Source organism: Mya arenaria, chromosome 4 (genome assembly GCF_026914265.1).
Source record: "Mya arenaria isolate MELC-2E11 chromosome 4, ASM2691426v1".
Lineage (NCBI taxonomy): Eukaryota > Metazoa > Mollusca > Bivalvia > Myida > Myidae > Mya > Mya arenaria.
This window is the reverse complement of record NC_069125.1, coordinates 12,764,608-12,792,561: the sequence shown is the minus strand read 5'-3', so window position 1 is coordinate 12,792,561 and position 27,954 is coordinate 12,764,608. Positions and strand designations below refer to the sequence as shown.

Below are 27,954 nucleotides of genomic sequence, written 5' to 3'. Positions count from 1 at the left end.
ATTTCACTTTTATTCCGTTGATTTTCACACAAATGTAATGGCATCAATCCCACAATTCACTACTTATATTTACAAAAGTTCATTTTTTCATTCAAGATTATTTTTTTATAAATACTTAATTTTTATTTAAGAAAACCTTTCAGTAATCCTTTCTTACCAATTCTGTAAATAGAGCTACCCGACTGATACTGGTAAACAATCGTGTCAACTATTTTACCGTGTATTAAATAGTGAAAAATTCATAAGGTAGGGTCAGTTATTTTTTACTTACCCTCTTAACAATACACTTGAAACTGCATAGCATTTGTAGAAAAATTGACGTGGAACTTTTGTATATTTCACCAAAAAGCGCTTGCGACGTTGTTTACTGACGTCATACAGCGCAGTAATTTTATTGACGTCAGATAGTTTCTCTAAAAATCGCGTTTTTATGATTATTTATTTTCAATTTTTTTTTAGTCTTGCATACTTGTATATTTAATTGCGCTTTATTGAAAGGGCATAAAATAATTTTCATAAACCATACAATAAAAGAAATAAGAAATGGCGCGTTGTTGCGCATGACTCATCTTACATTGGGGTTGTAAAGGCGGGGTTTTCCATCAGTGGTCACATGACCGGAAACACAGGTTCGGTATGCAAAAAATATATCTGCCATGCAACAACCTTTGGCTTGTTTACCATTTTAAATGTTTATCATAAGATGTTTGCAGCAAATATTTGAGTAAAATATAATTGTTTGTTTCTGTTAAAGTCCAAAATTATGGGTGTAGATTATACGCACTTTTTGGTGAAATGTAGAAAAGTGCGTTTTCTACGTCAAGTTTTCCATAAATCGATAATTTTAGATATGCAAGAATAAATATCAATCATGTTTTTCCGGTCCGAATCGAAAAAAAAATCCGACCCTCGGGCACGCTACGTGGCCGGTAAACTCGGCAGGCCTTGCTACCGGCTTACGCGCGAGCCATCGGGTGGGATTTTTGTATCCATACCGGAAACACATGATAATTACCAATACGCGTTCTCTTAACTTTGTGAAACACGCCATTTAAGGTCTTTGATTAAAGATGTTTACATGTTAACTAGGGGCTGTATTCATTAAGCCTTTTAAGTGAAAAAAAAATCACTTAGTGAAAATGTTTTTTTAACATAAAATATTTTAAAACCCCTCTACTTTTTATCAAATTTATTCATATGCCTTTAAAATTTTGATTCATACAAACACACCAATATTTCACTGAGTTGAAAATTTTGACTAAGATGTTGGATGAATACGGCCTAAATGTATAGATGTGTACACATACGCACAACCAGAATCAATCGATAAAGTGTTATTATTATATAATGTTGATGACATTATGTATATTAAAGTTTATTTGCGTCTCATCAATGTTTATTAAATATATACAGTTCATATCACAAATAACATACATATCCAAGAGTACATTGCCACTCAGATAAGAGTTATAGGAGACTTTATACAATAGCTACTATTGATAATATTATTACTCGGTTTCTGAATTTCGAATACCTATAGTGTCTCAACACTATTTTGCAAGAACAGTTAAAAGGGGGTTAAATGTAGAAAAAAATGTGAAAGTATACGTACTGAACTTTATAGTGCAAACGATAGTTTTTGGTTTTGAAAAATAAACTATTTCACGTGGAATTGCAGTTGAATGAAGGAAAAAAAATATGAACTCCAATAACTTTCTCAACGATATTTGTGATATATTTTTCGGTGATTACACATTTTGAACACCATAAGAAAATATTTCACGACGCCTCTCGTGAATAATAGCTTTTGATGCACACTCGGTGAAAAATATTACAATGTAACACTGAAACAAACACTTGTCCAGTTATTTACATATAGGTATTATAAAACAATGAACAGTACATAACCCTTTCAATTAATACCATAATGTATGGGGTCACCAGGCATTGGTTGCAGGTCAAAACGTCCCCATGTTAAAACGCTCTATGATCAATTACGCCCCCACCCAAAGTCAAAACGTTCTCCAATTACTGTTAAAACGTCCCCTCTTTTGTTTAATTCATATGGAAACAATAATAAGATGGAACGACACCCCATGCCCCTGAAAAACAAAACAAACAACCACAAAAAACTTCATGATGTACTGCGTGTGGGTCTGGTTTGTGGAAATGTTAGATGAAACTGTTGTCTGCCGTTTGACAACTAAACTATTTTTTGAGACGACCCCTCAGTCCAGCCTCCAAGATGGCCGGTTCAGGAAATCATTTAGGAAATGGAAAACTAAATTTAGGATCTCTGCGGGACTATTACCGTAGAGAACTATTAGAGTGTTTAGATAAATGCAATGGAACAAAGGTTAATTTCAAACAACATTTTTATGACAAATCTTATCTGACATACTGATTAACATTGTATTTTCTTGTCATTTCCTGTACAATGTGGTGGGTGGGGTATTTGCAGTATCCAGTTTAATACAGACTAAGATTTCAAATGAATGGAATGAATTTTGTTGTGCACAACCTTAGAAACATTCCACTTATTGTGGAAGTATTGGGTGTAACAAGGTCAACTATATTTTGTTTATATATATCATTGGTTTACTTCATCCTGATTGGTTTATAATAATATTGACTATACAATCTCAGAGATATAAAATTATGATGCAGATACCAACAGCTGCCCCTTAAGCTTTCTTTAAATAGTTGCCTGTGGGCCCAGATGGGTTAAATCAGTCCTGTGACTAGAGTTCAGAGTTGGTCCACGCCTATGACCTAATTTGTTTACCCTCATATTTCTAGCGTCCTTTTGGAAATATCAATTTTTCCTTGAATGATTTTGATAGGTTGAAATAGTTGCAGATCTATTGTAAAATTGCTCCATTTGATGATGATTTTTTTTCTCTTTGATATCTTAATCTTCACTTTTATATTTTTCAGGCATTGGTCTGGGATGATGCCCTTACAGGTCCATTTGGCCTTATCGTTGAGTATTCCTTATTAAAGGTAAGTCAATGGATTTGAATTAAAGACACATGGGTAAGGTTAAAGACACATGGGTAAGGTTAAAGACACATGGGTAAGGTTACTATATAAACAGGATTTAATTTATGACCCACAGAGGTTCTTAAGTTCAGGATTTGTCCTGAAATCTGGTTTGTGAGCTTTTAAATTCAAAGTATTGTACTGTTGTAAGGAGAACTTTTGCTTGGACATGCGCATCAAAAACAGAAGGAAGTACCTTGAAATGAATATGAATGCGTTTTGTAATAATTTCAAAACAGGGTACACTTTACCCTTTTTAAGTGCTTTGGGCATGAATCCCTCATACTCAAACAAACCATGGCTATTTCTCAGGATTGACCAATATCAGATCCCCAACAGATTGATATTGCAATTTGTGCAGTCTGTTACATTGGGTGCCCAGCATAAATAAGTCTGTGAAATTTTCTGGTGGTCATTTTACAATAAGATTATACGAGGGGTGTCCCAGAAGTTCGTGGAATAATGTCATTATTAGCAAACGCAAATAGGTATTATCTTGACATTTATTGAGAATGTATTTTAAACTAATTGGGTTTTAGCGCTGGTATTTTTAATTTTCTTTTTCTTCTTAATCTTGACATACTTGGTATCCATAGCAACTGACCTACCCTTACCTGGAGCAAGCATAGATATTGGTAAAACTTTGTTATTTTATATCATTTAAAGGTGAGTTAATATTCTCCCAAATGAAGTGACGTTAACAGCATGTCTGGACGTCATTTCTTGAAAACTTCAACGCCATTGCTGTTTCCATTTCAATTTTGTTGTAACTTGAGTAACATCACTGTTTCAAAAGCAACGTCGGCATGACATCAACAGATGGGGTCGAGTTACAGAGTGCTGTGAAAATGTCCGTAGGCCTTCAAATGTCGCCAGCAGAAACCCTAATATTGATAAGAAGGTTGACAACGCTTTAACCGTTCAGCAAAACGTCCCTATATAAGTGGCATGAGCGATTCTGCAATGGTAGTTTTTCTATAAAAAACGACACCAGGGCCGGCCGGCCGGCAAGTGCAAGTGAATTCGAACAATGATCGGGTTATAGACCATATCTTCAGTCGACATCTGACCTTATGCAAACGACACAGGATTGGTTTGACCCTTAACAAAGAGTGTAACGTCGAGAGTGCAGAAATTGATCAGCAGATACCGGCAATGTGTGAAGGCGCATGGAGATTACATCGAAAAAGTTAACAAAGAACTCGTATTGTGACGTCAGCTGATGTTCACGTCGTTTGTGCTCCGGGTATTGCGTGATGGGTGGTTTCCAAATATCAGATAGTGGATTTATGTATATTGTAAGCTTTTGAAATTTATACAATTATGTTTCGAAATATTAAATATTGTCATGCTGATTTTTTTGTTCAAAATAACCAGTATTGCAAAAGTTATTATACAATTCCGCGAACTTCTGGGACATCCCTCGTATAAGTCGATATTAACATGTGTCCAGTTAGCGCAGTGGTAAGCTTACTTGCCTCTCACCAAGGCGACCAAGGTTTGAATCCCAGCTATGGCACATGTTTGTTTGGTTGGTGATCACCAAGCCTGGCAAGTGGTTTTCTCCGGGTTCTCCTGTTTCCTCTCAATACAAGACCACACCCTTGTGCAACATTGTGCCAATGAGATTGACTTATCATCTTTCTTCACAACCTATTTCTTTAATTTTATTAATGAAACTATTGTTTATCTTATTAAATGTCCCTTTTTGCATGAATTATATGATTATGGAAGATGTCTCCTTCCACAGATGTTACTCCTCCTTTTTTTGACTGGCAACAAGTCACTTCTCCCTAATACTTCATTGAAAAATCACCTCTGGGGCAGTATTCATAAAGCAGCTTAGTGACATTTTTCAACTTAGGTGAAAATTGCCTTTTTCCTAAGTTAAATTTTAGGAAATTATGCAATTTTTGAATACCAAAAATAAGAAAATACATGTAGCAAGAAAATGGCTTATATATGCATATGAATTAATTTAATGAAAAGTAGAGGTATTTAAATTAATCATTGTAAAAAATTACGAAATTTTCACTACGGGTAGTTGATATTATTCACTACGATGCCACTTCTATTAACTGCCCATTGTGTAGTCAAGCCTATTACTCTGTGTGTTTAATTATCTCATCACACATTTAAGGAACATGATGTTGAGAAGATGATGTCGTTACCTAAGGATAATCAAGCATTGGCTCCCAGCTCCGTACAGAACATTATCTTCGTCACACGACCAAAGCTTGATCTCATGGATCAGATAGCACAGAGCCTTCTCAAGTAAGCCACTGTCAAATCAGGAGTTTTATCATCTTTGAGCTACTGTTAATGCCATTACCAAAAGTAAAAGACATATGCTAGACCGAATTACCACTTTGTAGCTACTGTAAATGCCATGACCAGAATTTAAAGTGATAGGCTAGGGCCAAAATTATTGTCATTATTGGTGTTTAAGTAATTTTCTGTGTAAAGGTTTTTAACTACACACTTGGGTATGTTTTTCAGAGTGATTTTGTGGAATAAAATATTTTTTCTTCTTAGTTATTTGGCAGGGAATTAAATAATTGATAGTTTGGCCAACCTTTTCAATGGGTTGATTTGGAAAAAAGGGTTGAGATGTTGTCATTACCTTGTTGATAGTGTCATCATTGATCTGCATAACAATGAACCTTGTCTGTAACTCGGACATTCAGGGTATTCAAGTGAAACTTGGTGCACATGATTGTGGCAATAGACAATACACTCTTATAAAGCAAACCCCATAACTCTGTCTTTAAAACGTTGTTGAGTTACGCCCCTTTTTGACTGAGCAAATAACAACCTTGACTAGTGAGGTCATTTTATCTGCGGAGCCCTTGTTTTAAGACTAAATAAGAGAGCAACATATAACAAAATAATGTTCATTACTTGGGTGGTCGAATCTTTCCAGGTGTCTAATTTTTGAATCAGGGTCATCTTGCTCAATATTTTGGAATAAAATTGGGCAGAAATTCGGCATGATTCCCTGTCTTTTAAGCAATCATGTTTCCTTTATTTTGTATCGGCATTCTCCTTTAGATTGTCCAGTCAATGGATTTTTTTTTTATCAAAATTGGGCAAAAAAACAGTCCAGATAGTGCCATTTCTGTGCTTGCCGTTTGCTTTCATTATCCAGTTATAACTAATATGAATGTTATTCTTGATATGACACAATGCACATAAATAAATGATTTTTAAATTAAGTTTTAATTGTGTTTCTTCAAAATTCTCTTTTTTGGCAAAATTCTTCTTTGAATGGGCCTGAGCCCCATTCCTCAAGAGCCAAGAGACAGCCCTGGTATTATATACATGCATGTTTCTGACCCTTGTTTCAGGGAAGATACGAAGGGAGGGTTTAGAAAGGAGTACCACATCATATTTGTACCCAGAAAAAGCCTGCTCTGTGAACGGAGACTCAAGGTAAACTTCTAACTAAAATGATCTTAATGAAATATCATAACTTTTCATGTTTCTGAATTTATTTCTATTGATTCATCAGTATAAACATGAATGGTAAGAGTGTAAAAAATCATAAGTTTGTAACGGGCAGCACTCAACACATGGCAGCATACTGATAAGGGATTGGAATACAATTAGAAGCATGATTGTTTAGTACTGCATGCTATATAATCATTGTTGGATATGGAATAGGATAGGTCATACAGTTGAAACCTGTTGGCTCGATACCCCAGGGACCGGCAAAAATACTTCAAGCCACATGAATATTGAGCCAACCAGGAACGCGTAAATACAGTTAATAAAAATTGACCCCTAACATCAAGTTCCAGTCAACGAGGAAATTGAGCCAAGCGATTTTGAGCCAACAGGTTTTGAATGTATAATAAATTTAAATATCTGTTTTCTAGTAATAAGAGTTTAACAGTTATCGTATGAATTTACTTTGATATGAATCCACAGGAGGCTGGTGTACATGGTTCTGTGACTCATATTGAGGAGTTTAGCCTATCCATGATTCCCTTCGACTCCGACCTGATGTCTATGGAGATGGACAACTCCTTCAGGGTAAAATGCTTTTTCCCAACAACTCCAACTTCATGTCTTTGGAGATGGAAAACTCCTTCATTGTACAGTTTCACTTTGTGAAACCTGTTTCATTAGAATGACGTACATCGTTGTTCGGGCTAACAGGTAGGCGGGCAGTGTCATACTCACCTATGGTACTGAATAACTTTAGTTACAGTTGACATATTGTGACCAAACTTTTAGTTACAGTTGACATATCAACTATAAAAGAAAAAAACAGCTGAAAATTTCATCAGTTATGGTTGATATTTTGTCATCAAACTTTATATGTACGAGAGTTTATGGAGATCTTTCATTGGATTGTACAAACACACAACAAATCAGCTTACATATAAATCACTCAAAACAGTCCTTCTTTCAATCATTGAAACCTGTTTTCGTCACATTACGACTTTACTTGTTTGATTATATAATGGTTTTGAAAGTTTGAAGCTTTATTTTTGAATACAATAATCAATGAAGTAAAATTCTTATTTTGTAGGAGTGTTTCTTGGAGAATGACATGACGAGCATGTTCCACGCTGCCCAATCCCTAATCACCATACAGTCCCTGTACGGCATCATACCCAACATTGACGGCAAGGGAGAGTGCGCCAAGGTTAGACATATGACTTTATATCTGCCCAATCCCTAATCACCGTACTGTGTATAGGTTCCACATTTAACTTCATGTTTTTGTTGATTTGTAAAATAAATGTGGTTGCCAGGGGCGGGGCTACTTTTCAATATATGTGTATTTGAAAAACTTTGAAAATCTTTTCCTCATAATCCTCTGGCCCTCTAAGGTGATCATATATCAAATTTCTTCCCGCACTGTGGATTCGTAAAAAAACATAGCTGCCCGGGGGGGAAGCTACTTTTCACTTTATGTCTATATGGAAAACTTTGAAAATCATATCTTCAGAAACCAATTGATTGATTTGATATGTTTACAGGGATGTTCCTTAGGTGAACCTTTTAAAAAAGAATTTTGATTTTTATATAGTTATTTTACTGTTTTACAGTCATTGAAGATATCAACTTTAAACTGTATAAAATTCTACACAGTCACAATGGCCCTTAGTAACTTAAAACAAATACATATTTTTTATGTTTATATATGCCTGTTTTAAAAAAACAGGACATAATATAGTATCACTATGGCATACTGGCAGGTGGCATCCAGTTTGTTGTCTGATCAATAACTTTAGAAACCTTTGTCCAATCAGGTGAGCGATATAGGGCTATCTTGACTCTCTTGTTTACATTTAACCTTTATCTGCTCAATCCCTATGGCTGAAAAATACTTTTGGTAAGGTTTACCCGACCCTATCTACGAAATAGGCTCTAACTCTTTAGTTTTCCTTTGGTAAAGTAAGAAAAATTGTGTGTTTTAATATGTTTTTAAAAACCTTTAATGTTTACACTATTATTCTCTTGCGATACTTGTTTATTTACTTTTTTCTCTATCACTATAACACGGTCAAATTCTGATGCGATCATGAGTCTTTGACTCTGCCTATCGCATTAAACAAAACCGCAGTGTACTTTCCAATCAATTTGAAAATGGGCTTGTCTGAAATTCTACAGAATGTTGAGTTCTACTTATGGATTTGTCTTATACTCCCTGGGAGCATTTTACACTCTCACAAATTGACAGTTTTGTCTCAGAATCAGGCATCAATGCCTTCAATTAAATCATATAAGATAACTCACAATAGAGCAGATCTCAATTGTTTGGTAAACTGCCGAAAATTTCATTTTTCTTAAACCGTTAGTAACGCTTTTAGTCATAAAAAATCAATTTGCAAACGTAAATATGAAAACTGCAATCTGCTCTTTTGTCAGCAGTCTTATATCACTGGTTTCCAGACATTTACACACAAAATGGGCTCATTCTAAGACAAAAATTAAAAAATGTCATCAAAACAATTAAAATTTGAGAGTGCAGCTTTAAGCACTAAGAAGTCTAAGAACCTTGGACTTGGCTTATTCTTTTCTTTTTATTTTCACTTGCAGCATGTTGTGGACATGATGATGCGCCTCCGTCGGGAGTTGGAAGGCCAGGAGCCTCAGATCACGCCGCAGATCGATAACCTGTTCATTATCGACCGCACGGTGGACCTGCTCACACCGCTACTTACACAGCTTACATACGAAGGCCTCATTGACGAGATGTATGGCATCAATAATAGTAAGGGCACGCACGTAGATTTAGATTTCTTATCAATATTTATAAATGGAAAAAGACACAATATAATGTTTATTATATGCTTACCGGTGGTTAAAAATTCATACACACTTGACATATTTTTGAAAGCTTATTAAATAAATATTACTGCAAGTAGTCATGATTCCTAACATTTTCTAGAAAATTGAAAGTTTTTAAATTCTTTACAGCTCGAAATAATGTGCTCTTTTCTCCCATTGCACTGTGTCCCTTTTCTGCAGCACCGTGTCCTTTTTAAAAAACTGGCTAAAATCCTAGCTTTTTCTGAGGTCTATAACTATTGCTTGGCATATATTGTCATTTTAAGACTTATGGAACAGACTGAAAACATTGAAACATTACAGATATTGTAAATGTATATAAATTTTTATTTTTACAGCATCGGCCAAATTTCCACCACAGAAGTTCCTTAGTAAGAATGAGAGCAGCACTTCAGATATGGAGTACAAAACAGTCGTCCTGAACTCGGGAGATGAATTGTTTTCCGAGCTACGTGACAAGAACTTCAGTGCAGTTGGCCAAGTCGTCAGTAGGAAAGCAAAGTTTATCACTGCAGAGTTTGATGTAAGTTCTCAAAGTATTGCTTATCACTACAGAGTTTGATGTATGTTCTCTAGGCAAAGCTTATTACTGAAGAGTTTCATGTAAGTTCTCAAAACAAAGCTTATTAATTATTATTAATTAATTAATTAATCATTAACACATTGATGTCATGTTTTACATGCATCATTATTAAACCATGTTAATGGACTTGAGCTGATGGACTTGAGCAGCAAACTGTATAAAACTTGATTACGTTGTCTACAGGTGGCGAAGAGATTGCCCACGGGTTGTGATTAGGTTGTCCACAGGTTGTGATAAGGTTATCCACCTGTTGTGATTAGGTTGTCCACAAGTTGTGATTAGGTTGTCCACAGGTTGTGATTAGGTTGGCCACTTGATGTGATAAGGTTGTCCACAGGTTGTGATTAGGTTGTCCACAGGTTGTGATTAGGTTGGCCACTTGTTGTGATAAGGTTGTCCACAGGTTGTAATTAGGTTGTCCACTGGTTGTGATTAGGCTAGTTTGCAGATTTAAATTTTTTGATTGGTCAATAATTATTATTGGATAAATATTGAACAATCAATAAAGATTCTGGTAACTTGACAAAACTGAAAATTTAACAAAACTGCAGCAGCCAATTTTATAAAATATGGTTAAATTGTCAACTGGTTATCGTTTGGTTTGTGCACACATTTAAATACAAATAAAAATTGACCAATCAATAAACATTCGCCTAACTTGTGCAAAACCGTAGATTTAACCAGTTCTAAACAAAGGGCCGCTGCTCTCCACCAAAGTGATAGATATAATTATAGAAACAGTGGGTGACAGTTGAGTTGAAATGACGCCCAACCAACCTGAAATAAATATCTATAACTGTTTTACAACTGGAATGATTTACTTATCAAGTCTAAACCCTGGACAAACAAATGCACATCCACTTGGATTAAATATATTATTATTATTTTTTATAAAAAATAGGTTGATTAATTGTAGCCCCATTAAGCATTTTATCAATTTGATTAAGAGGAAAGAACTCTTTTGGATTTTTAGGAGAGGAATAGTGCTAAGACTGTTGGCGAGTTGAAACATTTTGTGTCCAAGCTGCCCCATCTACAGCAGGCTAGGACTGAGCTTGCTAAGCGTAAGTATATATACCTGTCATAAATCAACAATCTTTATATTAGCCCTTTGCATGCTGGGTAAATTGTCGTCTGCTCAAAAATGTCGTCTGGTTTATTCTAAATTTCTTTCAATTTACTTGAAACTTTGGGGATATATTGACTAAGTGGCAAACAGCTTGGAACCTGACCAGACGCCGAGTTACTCGGCGTCTGGTCTGGTTCCAAGCTGTTTGCAAAGCCTTTAAAATCGCCATCAGCAGCCTAAGGGTTAGCTCATGTGCAAACATCAGCAGTATGCACTGTGTGAAATCTGGCTGTATTAAATTCTGATGTTATTATGACTTAAGTTATTGTTCATATTTTTGTCTGCAGTAGCCCAGGGTCAAGTTTCATAGTCATTTTTGTGCTAGTGAACAAAGTTAGTATCACAGATGAACACCAAGCTAAAAATTAGAAACTATTTTTCTCAACTTTTGTGACATTTCTACAGAGTTGAGATTTTTTTTCCATATTTTTGAAGAGGGATTAAGACTTTTAAAGAAACAGGCCCCAGGGGCTGTTTAAAAAACAATCTTATTCGATTTTAGTCATAAATTGAAATTGTTTTTATGTCATAGTTTCATTATTATGCTACATGTTTGATTAAATTGGTCTTTAACCATTATAAGAAATGAACCAGTTGAGAAAATAAAAAAAATCATTGTGTTGCCTTTTGTGACATGTAAACAGATTTATTGAAACGGCCACTAAGTTCTGCAGTGGGTTAAGGTTATCAGATATATCATGATTGTACTCCCCTAAGATAATTAAAGATGCACTCTTACTCCCAACCAAGATTAACCACAATTAGTACAATTGTTTTAATATACCAAAATGGATGAATAAATGTTGAAAACAATAGTTCTTATGAAGGATACCGAGTTAAATTTGAAAGAAAGGTGCCGGAAACATGGTATTTCTGAACTTATGAGACGAAAGAAGCTCAAAGTAAATATTTTAGCACTCTCCAATCATTTCATACTTTTTGTGTTTTCAGCTATTAAATACAGCGTTACAATCTTGTTATCAGTAATTAATATTTTCCATAAATGCATTATTAAGTAAGTTGTTAAAGGGTTATCACTCAAATTTTATGTTTGATATACCTTTGTATGTTTTTATTTTGAATAAGAGCGTCACTTTAAATATTAATTAGGCCTATGAGAGCAAAACTGTAATACACATGCAAGGTGGAACATCTTAAGTTTAGCTGTCCCTGCTTTCAGATACATCCATTGCTGAATTAATCAAGGAAGCAACAGACACAGAGGAGTTTATGGAATGTCTCCACTGTCAACAGGACCTGTATAAGGGGGAGGATACTGACAAGGTCTGCCCTTACCTCGAAGACTGCATAGGCCGCAGGGAACCGCTACTCAAGGTAAGTTACCTAGAAGACTGTATAGGCCACAGGTTAGATACCTGGAACTCTGTTTAGGCCACAGGGAACCGCTACTCAAGATTAGATACATAGAAGACTGTATAGGCCACAGGTTAGATACCTGGAACTCTGTTTAGGCCACAGGGAATCGCTACTCAAGGTTAGATACATAGAAGACTGTATAGGCCACAGGTTAGATACCTGGAACTCTGTTTAGGCCACAGGGAACCGCTACTCAAGGTTAGATACATAGAAGACTGTATAGGCCACAGGTTAGATACCTGGAACTCTGTTTAGGCCGCAGGGAACTGCTACTCAAGGTTAGATACATAGAAGACTGTATAGGCCACAGGTTAGTTACCTGGAACTCTGTTTAGGCCACAGGGAACCGCTACTCAAGGTTAGATACATAGAAGACTGTATAGGCCACAGGTTAGATACCTGGAACTCTGTTTAGGCCGCAGGGAACTGCTACTCAAGGTTAGATACATAAAAGATTGTATAGGCCACAGGTTAGTTACCTGGAACTCTGTTTAGGCCACAGGGAACCGCTACTCAAGGTTAGATACATAGAAGACTGTATAGGCCACAGGTTAGATACCTGGAACTCTGTTTAGGCCGCAGGGAACTGCTACTCAAGGTTAGATACATAAAAGATTGTATAGGCCACAGGTTAGTTACCTGGAACTCTGTTTAGGCCGCAGGGAACCGCTACTCAAGGTTAGATACATAAAAGATTGTATAGGCCACAGGTTAGTTACCTGGAACTCTATATAGGCCGCAGGGAACCGCTACTCAAAGTCAGTTATTAAAAAAATATTAAGGTAATAAGAAAAAATGTTAAAGGCAAAAAATTCAACTCCGCATAGGAAACGCTTCAATACGGGACACAGAAGTAGTAAGAGCCATGAAAATTAAATATTGTTATTTTTACTGCAGTGAAACTATTAACATGATATTTGACCAAAAAGCATAAAAAGTACCGTACTGAAACAATGTATTTGATACATTTCAGATACTTCGTCTTCTGTGCATCCAGTCATTCTGCAATAACGGACTCAAACCAAAGGTGTTGGACTACTACAAACGAGAAATTCTACAGGTACTAGGTTAACTGAAGTGATTGTGCCGGGCACATACTGAATTTTACTGTTGATAATAGGCTATGATCAATAGATAATCCACAGGAAAATATACAGTCAAACCCGTTGGTGATGTCACTTGGCTCAATGTCCTCGTTGGCTCGATTTGGATGTCAAGGACCAATTTTGTTTAACTCTTTGTAAGCGTTACCGCTTGGCTGGATATTCGCGAGGCTCGAAGTATTTTGGCCTGTCCCTGGGATATGGAGCCAACAGGTTTCGACTGAAGTGAGAAAAATTGAGTACGGTAAAACTATAAAAAAGAATGTGTAAAGTACACAGGTAAAAAACAAAACTGACTCAATTTATTCCAAGTCCATTAATAAGATCTATTGTTTTGCAGGCAATAATTTTTAACATTTTGGGAAGAATAATTGCATACTTAGAGATTTTCAGACTGTTTAAAATTACTAGATTTCAATAAACTTACTTTATGAAAACAATTTATTGTGATGTTTATAGTGTTAATTTCCTTTAAGTCTCAAAACTCTTCAAAATAAAAGAATGTTATATTGGTATTTAATTTTAACTGTTAAAAAATAATTGCAACATAAAAAATCTGTCAGTAGGTCCCTTAAACATCTTCTGTTTTCATGTTTTGTTTCGTCACATTGGGCCGATTGTTCAGAATTTTGTTAAGTTAACAACATGATAAACGAGATTGTTGTTGTTGTAAACATTTAAAAATGAATTATTTGATTATGTGCTCATATTTAAATAAAACAGGTAAAGCTGAAATATTTGTCTTAAATCTTGTTTGAAATACTGGAGATCTCATGTGTAACCATTTAACATCCAGAGCAGACAAGATTTCAAAGCTAACAACAATGACATTAACAACATTGTTAATTCTGAACAGTCGGCCCATTGTAATGTTACATTGTCTTTTCCAACAGACATACGGGTTCCAGCACCTTGTGACCTTGGGCAACCTAGAGAAGGTCGGCCTGCTGCGGCCACATGGAATACGTAACTACATAACCTTGCGCAAGACACTCAAACTCACTGTTGATACAGTTAATGAAATGGTGAGTCTGACTCTGTCATTTCAATTTTGACTTGATATTCTTCAATGAAAAAGGAGACAAGAAATTGGTATTGGCCAAAAAACATTTAAAATATTAATATGAAACTTAGTACACATATTACCAATGACAATATATGTAATATGTATCAAGGTTCCTTACCCTTCTTTTGATAAGGTTTTTCCCCGAGAGTATATTAGATAACATTGGGCATGGTGGTGCTTATCAAAAAAAGTGATGGTAAAATGTGTCCTATTCACAATGAATGCAAACAAAGTCTTTTTTTAATGGATATAAAACACAATTCACCAAGACACATATATTGATTTGAATTTGAAAACTATACATCAGATATTATTTAAAAAGATTTAAAATTAACTTGATGCATACGACATGCTTCAAACTTTACATGATAAAGCCTCAAAGATATATGCTGAGTTACAAAAAGATAATGGTTGTTTTATCGCAGAATCCCAATGACATATCGTACGTGTACAGCGGTTACGCACCACTAAGTGTTCGTCTGATCAAGTTCCTTGCACGACCGGGTTGGCGCAGTATTACAGAGGTGTTAAACATGCTCCCGGGACCAACATTTAACGAAGTACAACAGATACCCGTTGCCCTTAGGAAGAGAAGTATAAATAAATTATATTACATAGTCAGGTAAATCATTGGAAAATGAAATAGGATAAACCAATGTGTTTGAGGGAGAGAGATGTGGTATAAGTGAATAGCGTTGTAATTTATCAGCAAACAAGTTATTTAATATTTAGCTCCGCCTTCTTGTTAATTTTCAGCTATGGGAGTTTATGTTTAGACTCAAAAAGAAAAAATACTGTTAAACACAATACATTGCATGATATATCACGTACAACTTTTTCAATTAATATCTCAAAGCTCCAGTTTGGAATCGGATCAAATATTACTAAAATAATGTTCAAACCACTATTTTTTATGCATCCAAGAGCGGTAAATAGAAGTCTTAAGCTTATGAGGTTATATTTACATTAGGGTCTTTTATGAAAAAGTTAAACAAATTCAAAAAGCATTTATTTTGGTAAATCCCTCTGTCCATTGCCTTGGTTTTCGATCAATAACTGAAGAACACTTAATTACCAGCTCATGAATGCTATTGTTTTGAGGTCAGTGGTCGAAGGTCGTGTTGACCTTGAGCTGTAAATCTGATTCTTATCAATAACTGAAGAAGACATAGGCCCAGACTATGTAGGCAGTTTGGTAATGACCAGCAGGTAAACCCAAATGATTTTGTGGTCAAATCACTATTTTTTGAGTTATGGCCCCTTTTCAACTTTTATATTATACTCAAACATTTAACTTGAGTTGAGTATACTAGGATTTCAGATATTAGTTTTTAGTTTTATTATTCTGATGTTTAAGTATACATATTGTGTTTCCACTTTCCAGGATCTTCAGTAACATCGTCACATTCCAGTATTGCGGACCAGAAGGTTACACTGGTCTTCTTCCTCGGTGGGGTCACATTCGCAGAGATTGCAGCCCTCAGGTTCCTCGCACAGCAAGACGATGGTACGTAAAGAAGGCCTTGGATGTTATTATAAGCATGCTTCTGTTGAAAATGTTTTCATGCAAATTTTGGAACCATTACTCTGTGTAAATGTACTGTGTTAGATTATTGTAAATTTCCTATTATATGAGCTGGAAAGGTATTTTTTTGAGTTTAGAGTTTTAAGGTAAAACTTGTTCATGTAGCAGAATTGGAAAATAGACCAACAAAATGATCCCTGGCGGGTCTATTTGGGCATGCCTGCGTTTATGGTATTTCCTTCTGAATGAGAGAACTTGAAGCAACCAAACTTGTCTATGTCACAGTGCACATATTATCGTACATGCATTCTAAACAAAGACTAAAGGTGACACAGATAGTTGGGCATAAATTGGGCATTTTTGAAAATTTTACATCAGGTTTTACCAGTTTGATACTTAGGTAATATCATGTTAGTTTGTTTGTGGGGTTGTATAATATTGAGTGTGGCTTGAATAAGTCCATATCTTAACACATAAAACAAGAAAGGATACAAAAGTATCTTAAAACAAAGAGGAAAAAAAAACTATTTCTTTTATGTAATATTGTGGAAGTAGATAATTGTATGTGCATGTCTTGTTTGCTAGCCCACTGCGTGATGTGCAGTGGGAAAACACACTTTTCAATACAAAAATATTGGCTGGTTTCTAATATTTTATATGTAATAGATATGAAATAAATACTAGCATTGTTGAATCACGTATGCATGTACTACGCTATTTCATATACTAGTAATCACTTGTACTAACACCCTCTCAGGCGGCAGCGATTACATAATAGCGACGACTAAGATAATCACAGGCAGTAGCCTTCTGCATGATATCAGTGCGAAGGGACTCAAGGGTCATATAACGGACGGACCTTATGTGCATAACTAGTGGGGCCACCACTTTAAGGGACAGCCCCTTGTATCTGCAACTTGTGTAAGCATGATGACCAGCCACCTAAACCCTCTATCCATCTATGTTTAATAATTCCTTGGCAAAGGATACCCTTATCCATCTGTAGCATAACCTTATTCCCAAGCACATTCACTATATGGTACCGGAGATTGCGCAATCATAAGGCTTTGCTTCTTTTACATGAAAGCAATTTAGGTGTGATACAAGTTTTAATATAAGATACAAAATTTTCTCAAGTTATCTTAGTTAATTTGTCTGATGCATCATATAATACAAGTTGTCCAATATACAAGTTCCAGGATACAAAATTGTCCCATGTTTTTTCCTAAAATATAAGTCTGTTTCATGTTTAATCGTTAAATATAAGTATGTTGACGTTATGTCTCCAAATACAAGTCTGTCCCATGCTCCATCCTAATATACAAAGTTGTCCCATGTTTATAACAATTATATGAACTTTTACCCCAAGATGCACAGACATCAATCTTACAAATTACCATCAATCAAGCAAATGTCATGAGCACCCAAATATAGTCAAAGGTAACCCAATTGTACATGTAATTTTATTTGTATTACTGAACATGAAATGTTTTAAATATATGCCATGGTTACAGACAAAACTTTCCCTGGAGCAAATGTTGACCTTGGTAAGTCTGGTGCTTTGTTGGGCTTTGATTTGTGCTGACTTTTGTTAACAACAAACTGAAGTTATCGTGTGTTTTTCAGTTGTCATTTTCATAATGTAAAATTAGAAATGTAATTCGCTACTAAATCTCCCTTTTGTGTTTTTAAAATCCATGACATTTTTAACACTGCTACTATTCATTGCTTCAAAATCTTTACCAAAGCATATTGAAAATGATTTCTTTTTCAGCATATATATATATATAAAGTAAATAAATATATAGATCTAGATTGTAAAGGTTTCTAATAGAAGTTTTTGCACTATTTCAGTAAATATCACAAGCAGATAAACTGCTATCTACTAGCAAGCTTATAATGATAGCGACTTCATAACCCTTCCATGTGTAAAATTCCTTCATGTGGAATAAAAAAACAAACAAGAAAAAAACGTTCATGTAAAAAAAAATGGAATAACGCGACTGATTCATGCGATCCACTCAACTTCTTTTATTCACCAACTTTTGCTATCAAGATCGTGGCATGATTTTGTTTGCACATTTGATTGACTTGAATTGTGTCTTATATTTCAGGAGGAACTGACTATGTTATCGCTACCACCAAAATCATCAGTGGACAGTCATTGTTGGATAAACTTGTGTGCCATATTGAACCGGAAAAACTGAACCCATTCATGTGAAAAATTGAAGAAAAAGCTTAACCCATTCATGTGAAAAATTGGAGAAAAAGCTTAACCCATTCATGTGAAAAATTGGAGAAAAAGCTTAACCCATTCATGTGAAAATTTGGAGAAAAAGCTTAACCCATTCATGTGAAAATTTGGAGAAAAAACTGAACGAATTCAAATGTAAATTTGGAAAAAAACATGACCCATTCATGTAAAAAAATTGAAAAAAAAAGTCAACCCAATTGAAAAAATCGGGAAAAACTTGAAATTCATATGAAAAATTGGGGAAAACTAGAAACTATACAAGAAGAGTATTCATGTCAAGAACAAGAGCTTTGACATCATTTGAATACGTCTACAAGAAGTCAGTGTTAAAAAAATCATGATCATTTCTTACACATTATCAGATTTTATGAGTGTGGTACATGTGCTTTTAACTTTATTTAATCAAAGATTATTGAGTGTAATTATTGGATCATCATGTTTGAAATATCTGGGGTTATGAAACAGGGCTGAATTAAATAACCAACTTCACTTAAAATTTAGAGTAGAAGCTGAGTGTTTTGATTGGCCTGTCAAAATAACTGGACCAATGGACTGTATGAAATCACCGAGGCATATCTACTATGGATAAGTTTGATATTGAATATGGCCCCTGGAGTCTTTTTACTTAAGCTTGCACATATTGTTAAATACCAGTTTTCTACTGTTAATGTATATACTGTATCTACAATGTTACTGTTATAGGGTCACACTTAATAGTTTATTTGACATTTCTCGACCAACTCACAAAAAAATCCATGATCTAGTTGTCATATTGCTATTTATTTATTTTATTATGGAGTAGGAGTAATGGGGCTAGGCAGTATAAAAAACACAACAACAACCCACCTACTGACCTACACCTAAACATGTTTGTTGGAAAATGCCAAACAAACCATATATAAATTGTGGCCCAGTATTTAATTATTTTAAAGAGTGATATGTGCAATATAACACATAAACCACAGACATATTTACTATATATTTTGTATTTTCTGTTCATTACTTCATTTGTCAAATGATGACTCATGAATTATATATTGGGTGGACTATGTGCGAATGAAATAAATGCAAAACATTGTCTTGACTTGTTATCCCTTGGGAGAAACTCTCTAAAAATTTCTTAGCATACATAACAAGCGGATGCCGTTGTTACTCAGTATCTCAACCACCAAGGGGCAAAACTCTAGCAACAATACATGTGCATCACGTTTAGTGAATCTCTTGCACAGTTTTCTTCTAATGGTTGACATTGAAGTTTTCATACAAATGGCTACAATGAAGTACTAACAGTAGTAGACTTATTTGTTTTTGTAATAATTTTCTTAAAACTAGAATTATAGTTGTCACACTCGCTAGCATGATGGTAAAAGAAAGTGTGGTCTTGTGGTGTGGAGTACCAAGGGGAAGCCAACTTGTCTGAACTCCCATGCACCCAGACCAGGAATCGAACCTGGGTTGCCTAGATAAAGTGTGCCAACAGGACAACCATAATTGGATTTATCACCTGTCAGGATTATTATGCTGCAAGGGCCTTAACTCAAGAGTGACTATTAAGTATCTTCAAGGGCCTTAACTCAAGAGAGACTATTAAGTATCTTCAAGGGCCTTAACTCAAGAGAGACTATTAAGTATCTTCAAGGGCCTTAACTCAAGAGAGACTATTAAGTATCTTCAAGGGCCTTAACTCAAGAGAGACTATTAAGTATCTTCAAGGGCCTTAACTCAAGAGAGACTATTAAGTATCTTCAAGGGCCTTAACTCAAGAGAGACTATTAAGTATCTTCAAGGGCCTTAACTCAAGAGAGACTATTAAGTATCTTCAAGGGCCTTAACTCAAGAGAGACTATTAAGTATCTTCAAGGGCCTTAACTCAAGAGAGACTATTAAGTATCTTCAAGGGCCACAGGTTAGATACCTGGAACTCTGTTTAGGCCGCAGGGAACCGCTACTCAAGGTAAGTTACCTAGAAGACTGTATAGGCCACAGGTTAGATACCTGGAACTCTGTTTAGGCCGCAGGGAACCGCTACTCAAGGTAAGTTACCTAGAAGACTGTATAGGCCACAGGTTAGATACCTGGAACTCTGTTTAGGCCACAGGGAATCGCTACTCAAGGTTAGATACATAGAAGACTGTATAGGCCACAGGTTAGATACCTGGAACTCTGTTTAGGCCACAGGGAATCGCTACTCAAGGTTAGATACATAGAAGACTGTATAGGCCACAGGTTAGATACCTGGAACTCTGTTTAGGCCACAGGGAACCGCTACTCAAGGTTAGATACATAGAAGACTGTATAGGCCACAGGTTAGATACCTGGAACTCTGTTTAGGCCGCAGGGAACTGCTACTCAAGGTTAGATACATAGAAGACTGTATAGGCCACAGGTTAGTTACCTGGAACTCTGTTTAGGCCACAGGGAACCGCTACTCAAGGTTAGATACATAGAAGACTGTATAGGCCACAGGTTAGATACCTGGAACTCTGTTTAGGCCGCAGGGAACCGCTACTCAAGGTTAGATACATAAAAGATTGTATAGGCCACAGGTTAGTTACCTGGAACTCTATATAGGCCGCAGGGAACCGCTACTCAAAGTCAGTTATTAAAAAAATATTAAGGTAATAAGAAAAAATGTTAAAGGCAAAAAATTCAACTCCGCATAGGAAACGCTTCAATACGGGACACAGAAGTAGTAAGAGCCATGAAAATTAAATATTGTTATTTTTACTGCAGTGAAACTATTAACATGATATTTGACCAAAAAGCATAAAAAGTACCGTACTGAAACAATGTATTTGATACATTTCAGATACTTCGTCTTCTGTGCATCCAGTCATTCTGCAACAACGGACTCAAACCAAAGGTGTTGGACTACTACAAACGAGAAATTCTACAGGTACTAGGTTAACTGAAATGATTGTGCCGGGCACATACTGAATTTTACTGTTGATAATAGGCTATGATCAATAGATAATCCACAGGAAAATATACAGTCAAACCCGTTGGTGATGTCACTTGGCTCAATGTCCTCGTTGGCTCGATTTGGATGTCAAGGACCAATTTTGTTTAACTCTTTGTAAGCGTTACCGCTTGGCTGGATATTTGCGAGGCTCGAAGTATTTTGGCCTGTCCCTGGGATATGGAGCCAACAGGTTTCGACTGAAGTGAGAAAAATTGAGTACGGTAAAACTATAAAAAAGAATGTGTAAAGTACACAGGTAAAAAACAAAACTGACTCAATTTATTCCAAGTCCATTAATAAGATCTATTGTTTTGCAGGCAATAATTTTTAACATTTTGGGAAGAATAATTGCATACTTAGAGATTTTCAGACTGTTTAAAATTACTAGATTTCAATAAACTTACTTTATGAAAACAATTTATTGTGATGTTTATAGTGTTAATTTCCTTTAAGTCTCAAAACTCTTCAAAATAAAAGAATGTTATATTGGTATTTAATTTTAACTGTTAAAAAATAATTGCAACATAAAAAATCTGTCAGTAGGTCCCTTAAACATCTTCTGTTTTCATGTTTTGTTTCGTCACATTGGGCCGATTGTTCAGAATTTTGTTAAGTAAACAACATGATAAACGAGATTGTTGTTGTTGTAAACTTTTAAAAATGAATTATTTGATTATGTGCTCATATTTAAATAAAACAGGTAAAGCTGAAATATTTGTCTTAAATCTTGTTTGAAATACTGGAGATCTCATGTGTAACCATTTAACATCCAGAGCAGACAAGATTTCAAAGCTAACAACAATGACATTAACAACATTGTTAATTCTGAACAGTCGGCCCATTGTAATGTTACATTGTCTTTTCCAACAGACATACGGGTTCCAGCACCTTGTGACCTTGGGCAACCTAGAGAAGGTCGGCCTGCTGCGGCCACACGGAATACGTAACTACATAACCTTGCGCAAGACACTCAAACTCACTGTTGATACAGTTAATGAAATGGTGAGTCTGACTCTGTCATTTCAATTTTGACTTGATATTCTTCAATGAAAAAGGAGACAAGAAATTGGTATTGGCCAAAAAACATTCAAGATATTAATATGAAACTTAGTACACATATTACCAATGACAATATATGTAATATGTATCAAGGTTCCTTACCCTTCTTTTGATAAGGTTTTTCCCCCGAGAGTATATTAGATAACATTGGGCATGGTGGTGCTTATCATATGGAAAAGTGATGGTAAAATGTGTCCTATTCCCAATGAATGCAAACAAAGTCTTTTTTTAATGGATATAAAACACAATTCACCAAGACACATATATTGATTTGAATTTGAAAACTATACATCAGATATTATTTAAAAAGATTTAAAATTAACTTGATGCATACGACATGCTTCAAACTTTACATGATAAAGCCTCAAAGATATATGCTGAGTTACAAAAAGATAATGGTTGTTTTATCGCAGAATCCCAATGACATATCGTACGTGTACAGCGGTTACGCACCACTAAGTGTTCGTCTGATCAAGTTCCTTGCACGACCGGGTTGGCGCAGTATTACAGAGGTGTTAAACATGCTCCCGGGACCAACATTTAACGAAGTACAACAGATACCCGTTGCCCTTAGGAAGAGAAGTATAAATAAATTATATTACATAGTCAGGTAAATCATTGGAAAATGAAATAGGATAAACCAATGTGTTTGAGGGAGAGAGATGTGGTATAAGTGAATAGCGTTGTAATTTATCAGCAAACAAGTTATTTAATATTTAGCTCCGCCTTCTTGTTAATTTTCAGCTATGGGAGTTTATGTTTAGACTCAAAAAGAAAAAATACTGTTAAACACAATACATTGCATGATATATCACGTACAACTTTTTCAATTAATATCTCAAAGCTCCAGTTTGGAATCGGATCAAATATTACTAAAATAATGTTCAAACCACTATTTTTTATGCATCCAAGAGCGGTAAATAGAAGTCTTAAGCTTATGAGGTTATATTTACATTAGGGTCTTTTATGAAAAAGTTAAACAAATTCAAAAAGCATTTATTTTGGTAAATCCCTCTGTCCATTGCCTTGGTTTTCGATCAATAACTGAAGAACACTTAATTACCAGCTCATGAATGCTATTGTTTTGAGGTCAGTGGTCGAAGGTCGTGTTGACCTTGAGCTGTAAATCTGATTCTTATCAATAACTGAAGAAGACATAGGCCCAGACTATGTAGGCAGTTTGGTAATGACCAGCAGGTAAACCCAAATGATTTTGTGGTCAAATCACTATTTTTTGAGTTATGGCCCCTTTTCAACTTTTATATTATACTCAAACATTTAACTTGAGTTGAGTATACTAGGATTTCAGATATTAGTTTTTAGTTTTATTATTCTGATGTTTAAGTATACATATTGTGTTTCCACTTTCCAGGATCTTCAGTAACATCGTCACATTCCAGTATTGCGGACCAGAAGGTTACACTGGTCTTCTTCCTCGGTGGGGTCACATTCGCAGAGATTGCAGCCCTCAGGTTCCTCGCACAGCAAGACGATGGTACGTAAAGAAGGCCTTGGATGTTATTATAAGCATGCTTCTGTTGAAAATGTTTTCATGCAAATTTTGGAACCATTACTCTGTGTAAATGTACTGTGTTAGATTATTGTAAATTTCCTATTATATGAGCTGGAAAGGTATTTTTTTGAGTTTAGAGTTTTAAGGTAAAACTTGTTCATGTAGCAGAATTGGAAAATAGACCAACAAAATGATCCCTGGCGGGTCTATTTGGGCATGCCTGCGTTTATGGTATTTCCTTCTGAATGAGAGAACTTGAAGCAACCAAACTTGTCTATGTCACAGTGCACATATTATCGTACATGCATTCTAAACAAAGACTAAAGGTGACACAGATAGTTGGGCATAAATTGGGCATTTTTGAAAATTTTACATCAGGTTTTACCAGTTTGATACTTAGGTAATATCATGTTAGTTTGTTTGTGGGGTTGTATAATATTGAGTGTGGCTTGAATAAGTCCATATCTTAACACATAAAACAAGAAAGGATACAAAAGTATCTTAAAACAAAGAGGAAAAAAAAACTATTTCTTTTATGTAATATTGTGGAAGTAGATAATTGTATGTGCATGTCTTGTTTGCTAGCCCACTGCGTGATGTGCAGTGGGAAAACACACTTTTCAATACAAAAATATTGGCTGGTTTCTAATATTTTATATGTAATAGATATGAAATAAATACTAGCATTGTTGAATCACGTATGCATGTACTACGCTATTTCATATACTAGTAATCACTTGTACTAACACCCTCTCAGGCGGCAGCGATTACATAATAGCGACGACTAAGATAATCACAGGCAGTAGCCTTCTGCATGATATCAGTGCGAAGGGACTCAAGGGTCATATAACGGACGGACCTTATGTGCATAACTAGTGGGGCCACCACTTTAAGGGACAGCCCCTTGTATCTGCAACTTGTGTAAGCATGATGACCAGCCACCTAAACCCTCTATCCATCTATGTTTAATAATTCCTTGGCAAAGGATACCCTTATCCATCTGTAGCATAACCTTATTCCCAAGCACATTCACTATATGGTACCGGAGATTGCGCAATCATAAGGCTTTGCTTCTTTTACATGAAAGCAATTTAGGTGTGATACAAGTTTTAATATAAGATACAAAATTTTCTCAAGTTATCTTAGTTAATTTGTCTGATGCATCATATAATACAAGTTGTCCAATATACAAGTTCCAGGATACAAAATTGTCCCATGTTTTTTCCTAAAATATAAGTCTGTTTCATGTTTAATCGTTAAATATAAGTATGTTGACGTTATGTCTCCAAATACAAGTCTGTCCCATGCTCCATCCTAATATACAAAGTTGTCCCATGTTTATAACAATTATATGAACTTTTACCCCAAGATGCACAGACATCAATCTTACAAATTACCATCAATCAAGCAAATGTCATGAGCACCCAAATATAGTCAAAGGTAACCCAATTGTACATGTAATTTTATTTGTATTACTGAACATGAAATGTTTTAAATATATGCCATGGTTACAGACAAAACTTTCCCTGGAGCAAATGTTGACCTTGGTAAGTCTGGTGCTTTGTTGGGCTTTGATTTGTGCTGACTTTTGTTAACAACAAACTGAAGTTATCGTGTGTTTTTCAGTTGTCATTTTCATAATGTAAAATTAGAAATGTAATTCGCTACTAAATCTCCCTTTTGTGTTTTTAAAATCCATGACATTTTTAACACTGCTACTATTCATTGCTTCAAAATCTTTACCAAAGCATATTGAAAATGATTTCTTTTTCAGCATATATATATATATAAAGTAAATAAATATATAGATCTAGATTGTAAAGGTTTCTAATAGAAGTTTTTGCACTATTTCAGTAAATATCACAAGCAGATAAACTGCTATCTACTAGCAAGCTTATAATGATAGCGACTTCATAACCCTTCCATGTGTAAAATTCCTTCATGTGGAATAAAAAAACAAACAAGAAAAAAACGTTCATGTAAAAAAAAATGGAATAACGCGACTGATTCATGCGATCCACTCAACTTCTTTTATTCACCAACTTTTGCTATCAAGATCGTGGCATGATTTTGTTTGCACATTTGATTGACTTGAATTGTGTCTTATATTTCAGGAGGAACTGACTATGTTATCGCTACCACCAAAATCATCAGTGGACAGTCATTGTTGGATAAACTTGTGTGCCATATTGAACCGGAAAAACTGAACCCATTCATGTGAAAAATTGAAGAAAAAGCTTAACCCATTCATGTGAAAAATTGGAGAAAAAGCTTAACCCATTCATGTGAAAAATTGGAGAAAAAGCTTAACCCATTCATGTGAAAATTTGGAGAAAAAACTGAACGAATTCAAATGTAAATTTGGAAAAAAACATGACCCATTCATGTAAAAAAATTGAAAAAAAAAGTCAACCCAATTGAAAAAATCGGGAAAAACTTGAAATTCATATGAAAAATTGGGGAAAACTAGAAACTATACAAGAAGAGTATTCATGTCAAGAACAAGAGCTTTGACATCATTTGAATACGTCTACAAGAAGTCAGTGTTAAAAAAATCATGATCATTTCTTACACATTATCAGATTTTATGAGTGTGGTACATGTGCTTTTAACTTTATTTAATCAAAGATTATTGAGTGTAATTATTGGATCATCATGTTTGAAATATCTGGGGTTATGAAACAGGGCTGAATTAAATAACCAACTTCACTTAAAATTTAGAGTAGAAGCTGAGTGTTTTGATTGGCCTGTCAAAATAACTGGACCAATGGACTGTATGAAATCACCGAGGCATATCTACTATGGATAAGTTTGATATTGAATATGGCCCCTGGAGTCTTTTTACTTAAGCTTGCACATATTGTTAAATACCAGTTTTCTACTGTTAATGTATATACTGTATCTACAATGTTACTGTTATAGGGTCACACTTAATAGTTTATTTGACATTTCTCGACCAACTCACAAAAAAATCCATGATCTAGTTGTCATATTGCTATTTATTTATTTTATTATGGAGTAGGAGTAATGGGGCTAGGCAGTATAAAAAACACAACAACAACCCACCTACTGACCTACACCTAAACATGTTTGTTGGAAAATGCCAAACAAACCATATATAAATTGTGGCCCAGTATTTAATTATTTTAAAGAGTGATATGTGCAATATAACACATAAACCACAGACATATTTACTATATATTTTGTATTTTCTGTTCATTACTTCATTTGTCAAATGATGACTCATGAATTATATATTGGGTGGACTATGTGCGAATGAAATAAATGCAAAACATTGTCTTGACTTGTTATCCCTTGGGAGAAACTCTCTAAAAATTTCTTAGCATACATAACAAGCGGATGCCGTTGTTACTCAGTATCTCAACCACCAAGGGGCAAAACTCTAGCAACAATACATGTGCATCACGTTTAGTGAATCTCTTGCACAGTTTTCTTCTAATGGTTGACATTGAAGTTTTCATACAAATGGCTACAATGAAGTACTAACAGTAGTAGACTTATTTGTTTTTGTAATAATTTTCTTAAAACTAGAATTATAGTTGTCACACTCGCTAGCATGATGGTAAAAGAAAGTGTGGTCTTGTGGTGTGGAGTACCAAGGGGAAGCCAACTTGTCTGAACTCCCATGCACCCAGACCAGGAATCGAACCTGGGTTGCCTAGATAAAGTGTGCCAACAGGACAACCATAATTGGATTTATCACCTGTCAGGATTATTATGCTGCAAGGGCCTTAACTCAAGAATGACTATTAAGTATCTTCAAGGGCCTTAACTCAAGAGAGACTATTAAGTATCTTCAAGGGCCTTAACTCAAGAGAGACTATTAAGTATCTTCAAGGGCCTTAACTCAAGAGAGACTATTAAGTATCTTCAAGGGCCTTAACTCAAGAGAGACTATTAAGTATCTTCAAGGGCCTTAACTCAAGAGAGACTATTAAGTATCTTCAAGGGCCTTAACTCAAGAGAGACTATTAAGTATCTTCAAGGGCCTTAACTCAAGAGAGACTATTTAGT

The 27,954-nt window shown here is 35.2% G+C and overlaps 1 protein-coding gene across 6 annotated transcripts; it reads left to right on the top strand.

The window, feature by feature from the left end:
* Positions 1 to 2,233: 2,233 nt before the first annotated feature.
* On the top strand, positions 2,234 to 27,217 carry LOC128231578 (vacuolar protein sorting-associated protein 33A-like). 6 transcript variants are annotated; one of them, XM_052944583.1, is made up of 16 exons: positions 2,234 to 2,356; positions 2,938 to 3,003; positions 5,183 to 5,316; positions 6,390 to 6,474; positions 6,973 to 7,077; positions 7,580 to 7,696; positions 9,097 to 9,271; positions 9,687 to 9,871; positions 10,905 to 10,995; positions 12,241 to 12,395; positions 21,195 to 21,281; positions 22,218 to 22,349; positions 22,820 to 22,988; positions 23,779 to 23,901; positions 25,434 to 25,466; positions 26,034 to 27,217. In XM_052944583.1, exons 1-16 carry the CDS (start codon positions 2,246 to 2,248, stop codon positions 26,138 to 26,140), a joined length of 1,875 nt encoding a protein of 624 aa, XP_052800543.1. In that variant the 5' UTR covers positions 2,234 to 2,245; the 3' UTR covers positions 26,141 to 27,217. The 6 variants fall into 6 exon arrangements, with proteins under 6 accessions (XP_052800543.1, XP_052800545.1, XP_052800542.1 ...); XM_052944585.1 differs by lacking the exon at positions 25,434 to 25,466 and adding an exon at positions 24,677 to 24,840 and having other exon boundaries at positions 26,034 to 26,150; XM_052944582.1 differs by lacking the exons at positions 21,195 to 21,281; positions 22,218 to 22,349; positions 22,820 to 22,988; ... (1 more) ...; positions 25,434 to 25,466; positions 26,034 to 27,217 and adding exons at positions 13,411 to 13,497; positions 14,434 to 14,565; positions 15,032 to 15,200; ... (1 more) ...; positions 17,646 to 17,678; positions 18,246 to 19,463.
* Positions 27,218 to 27,954: the final 737 nt, after the last annotated feature.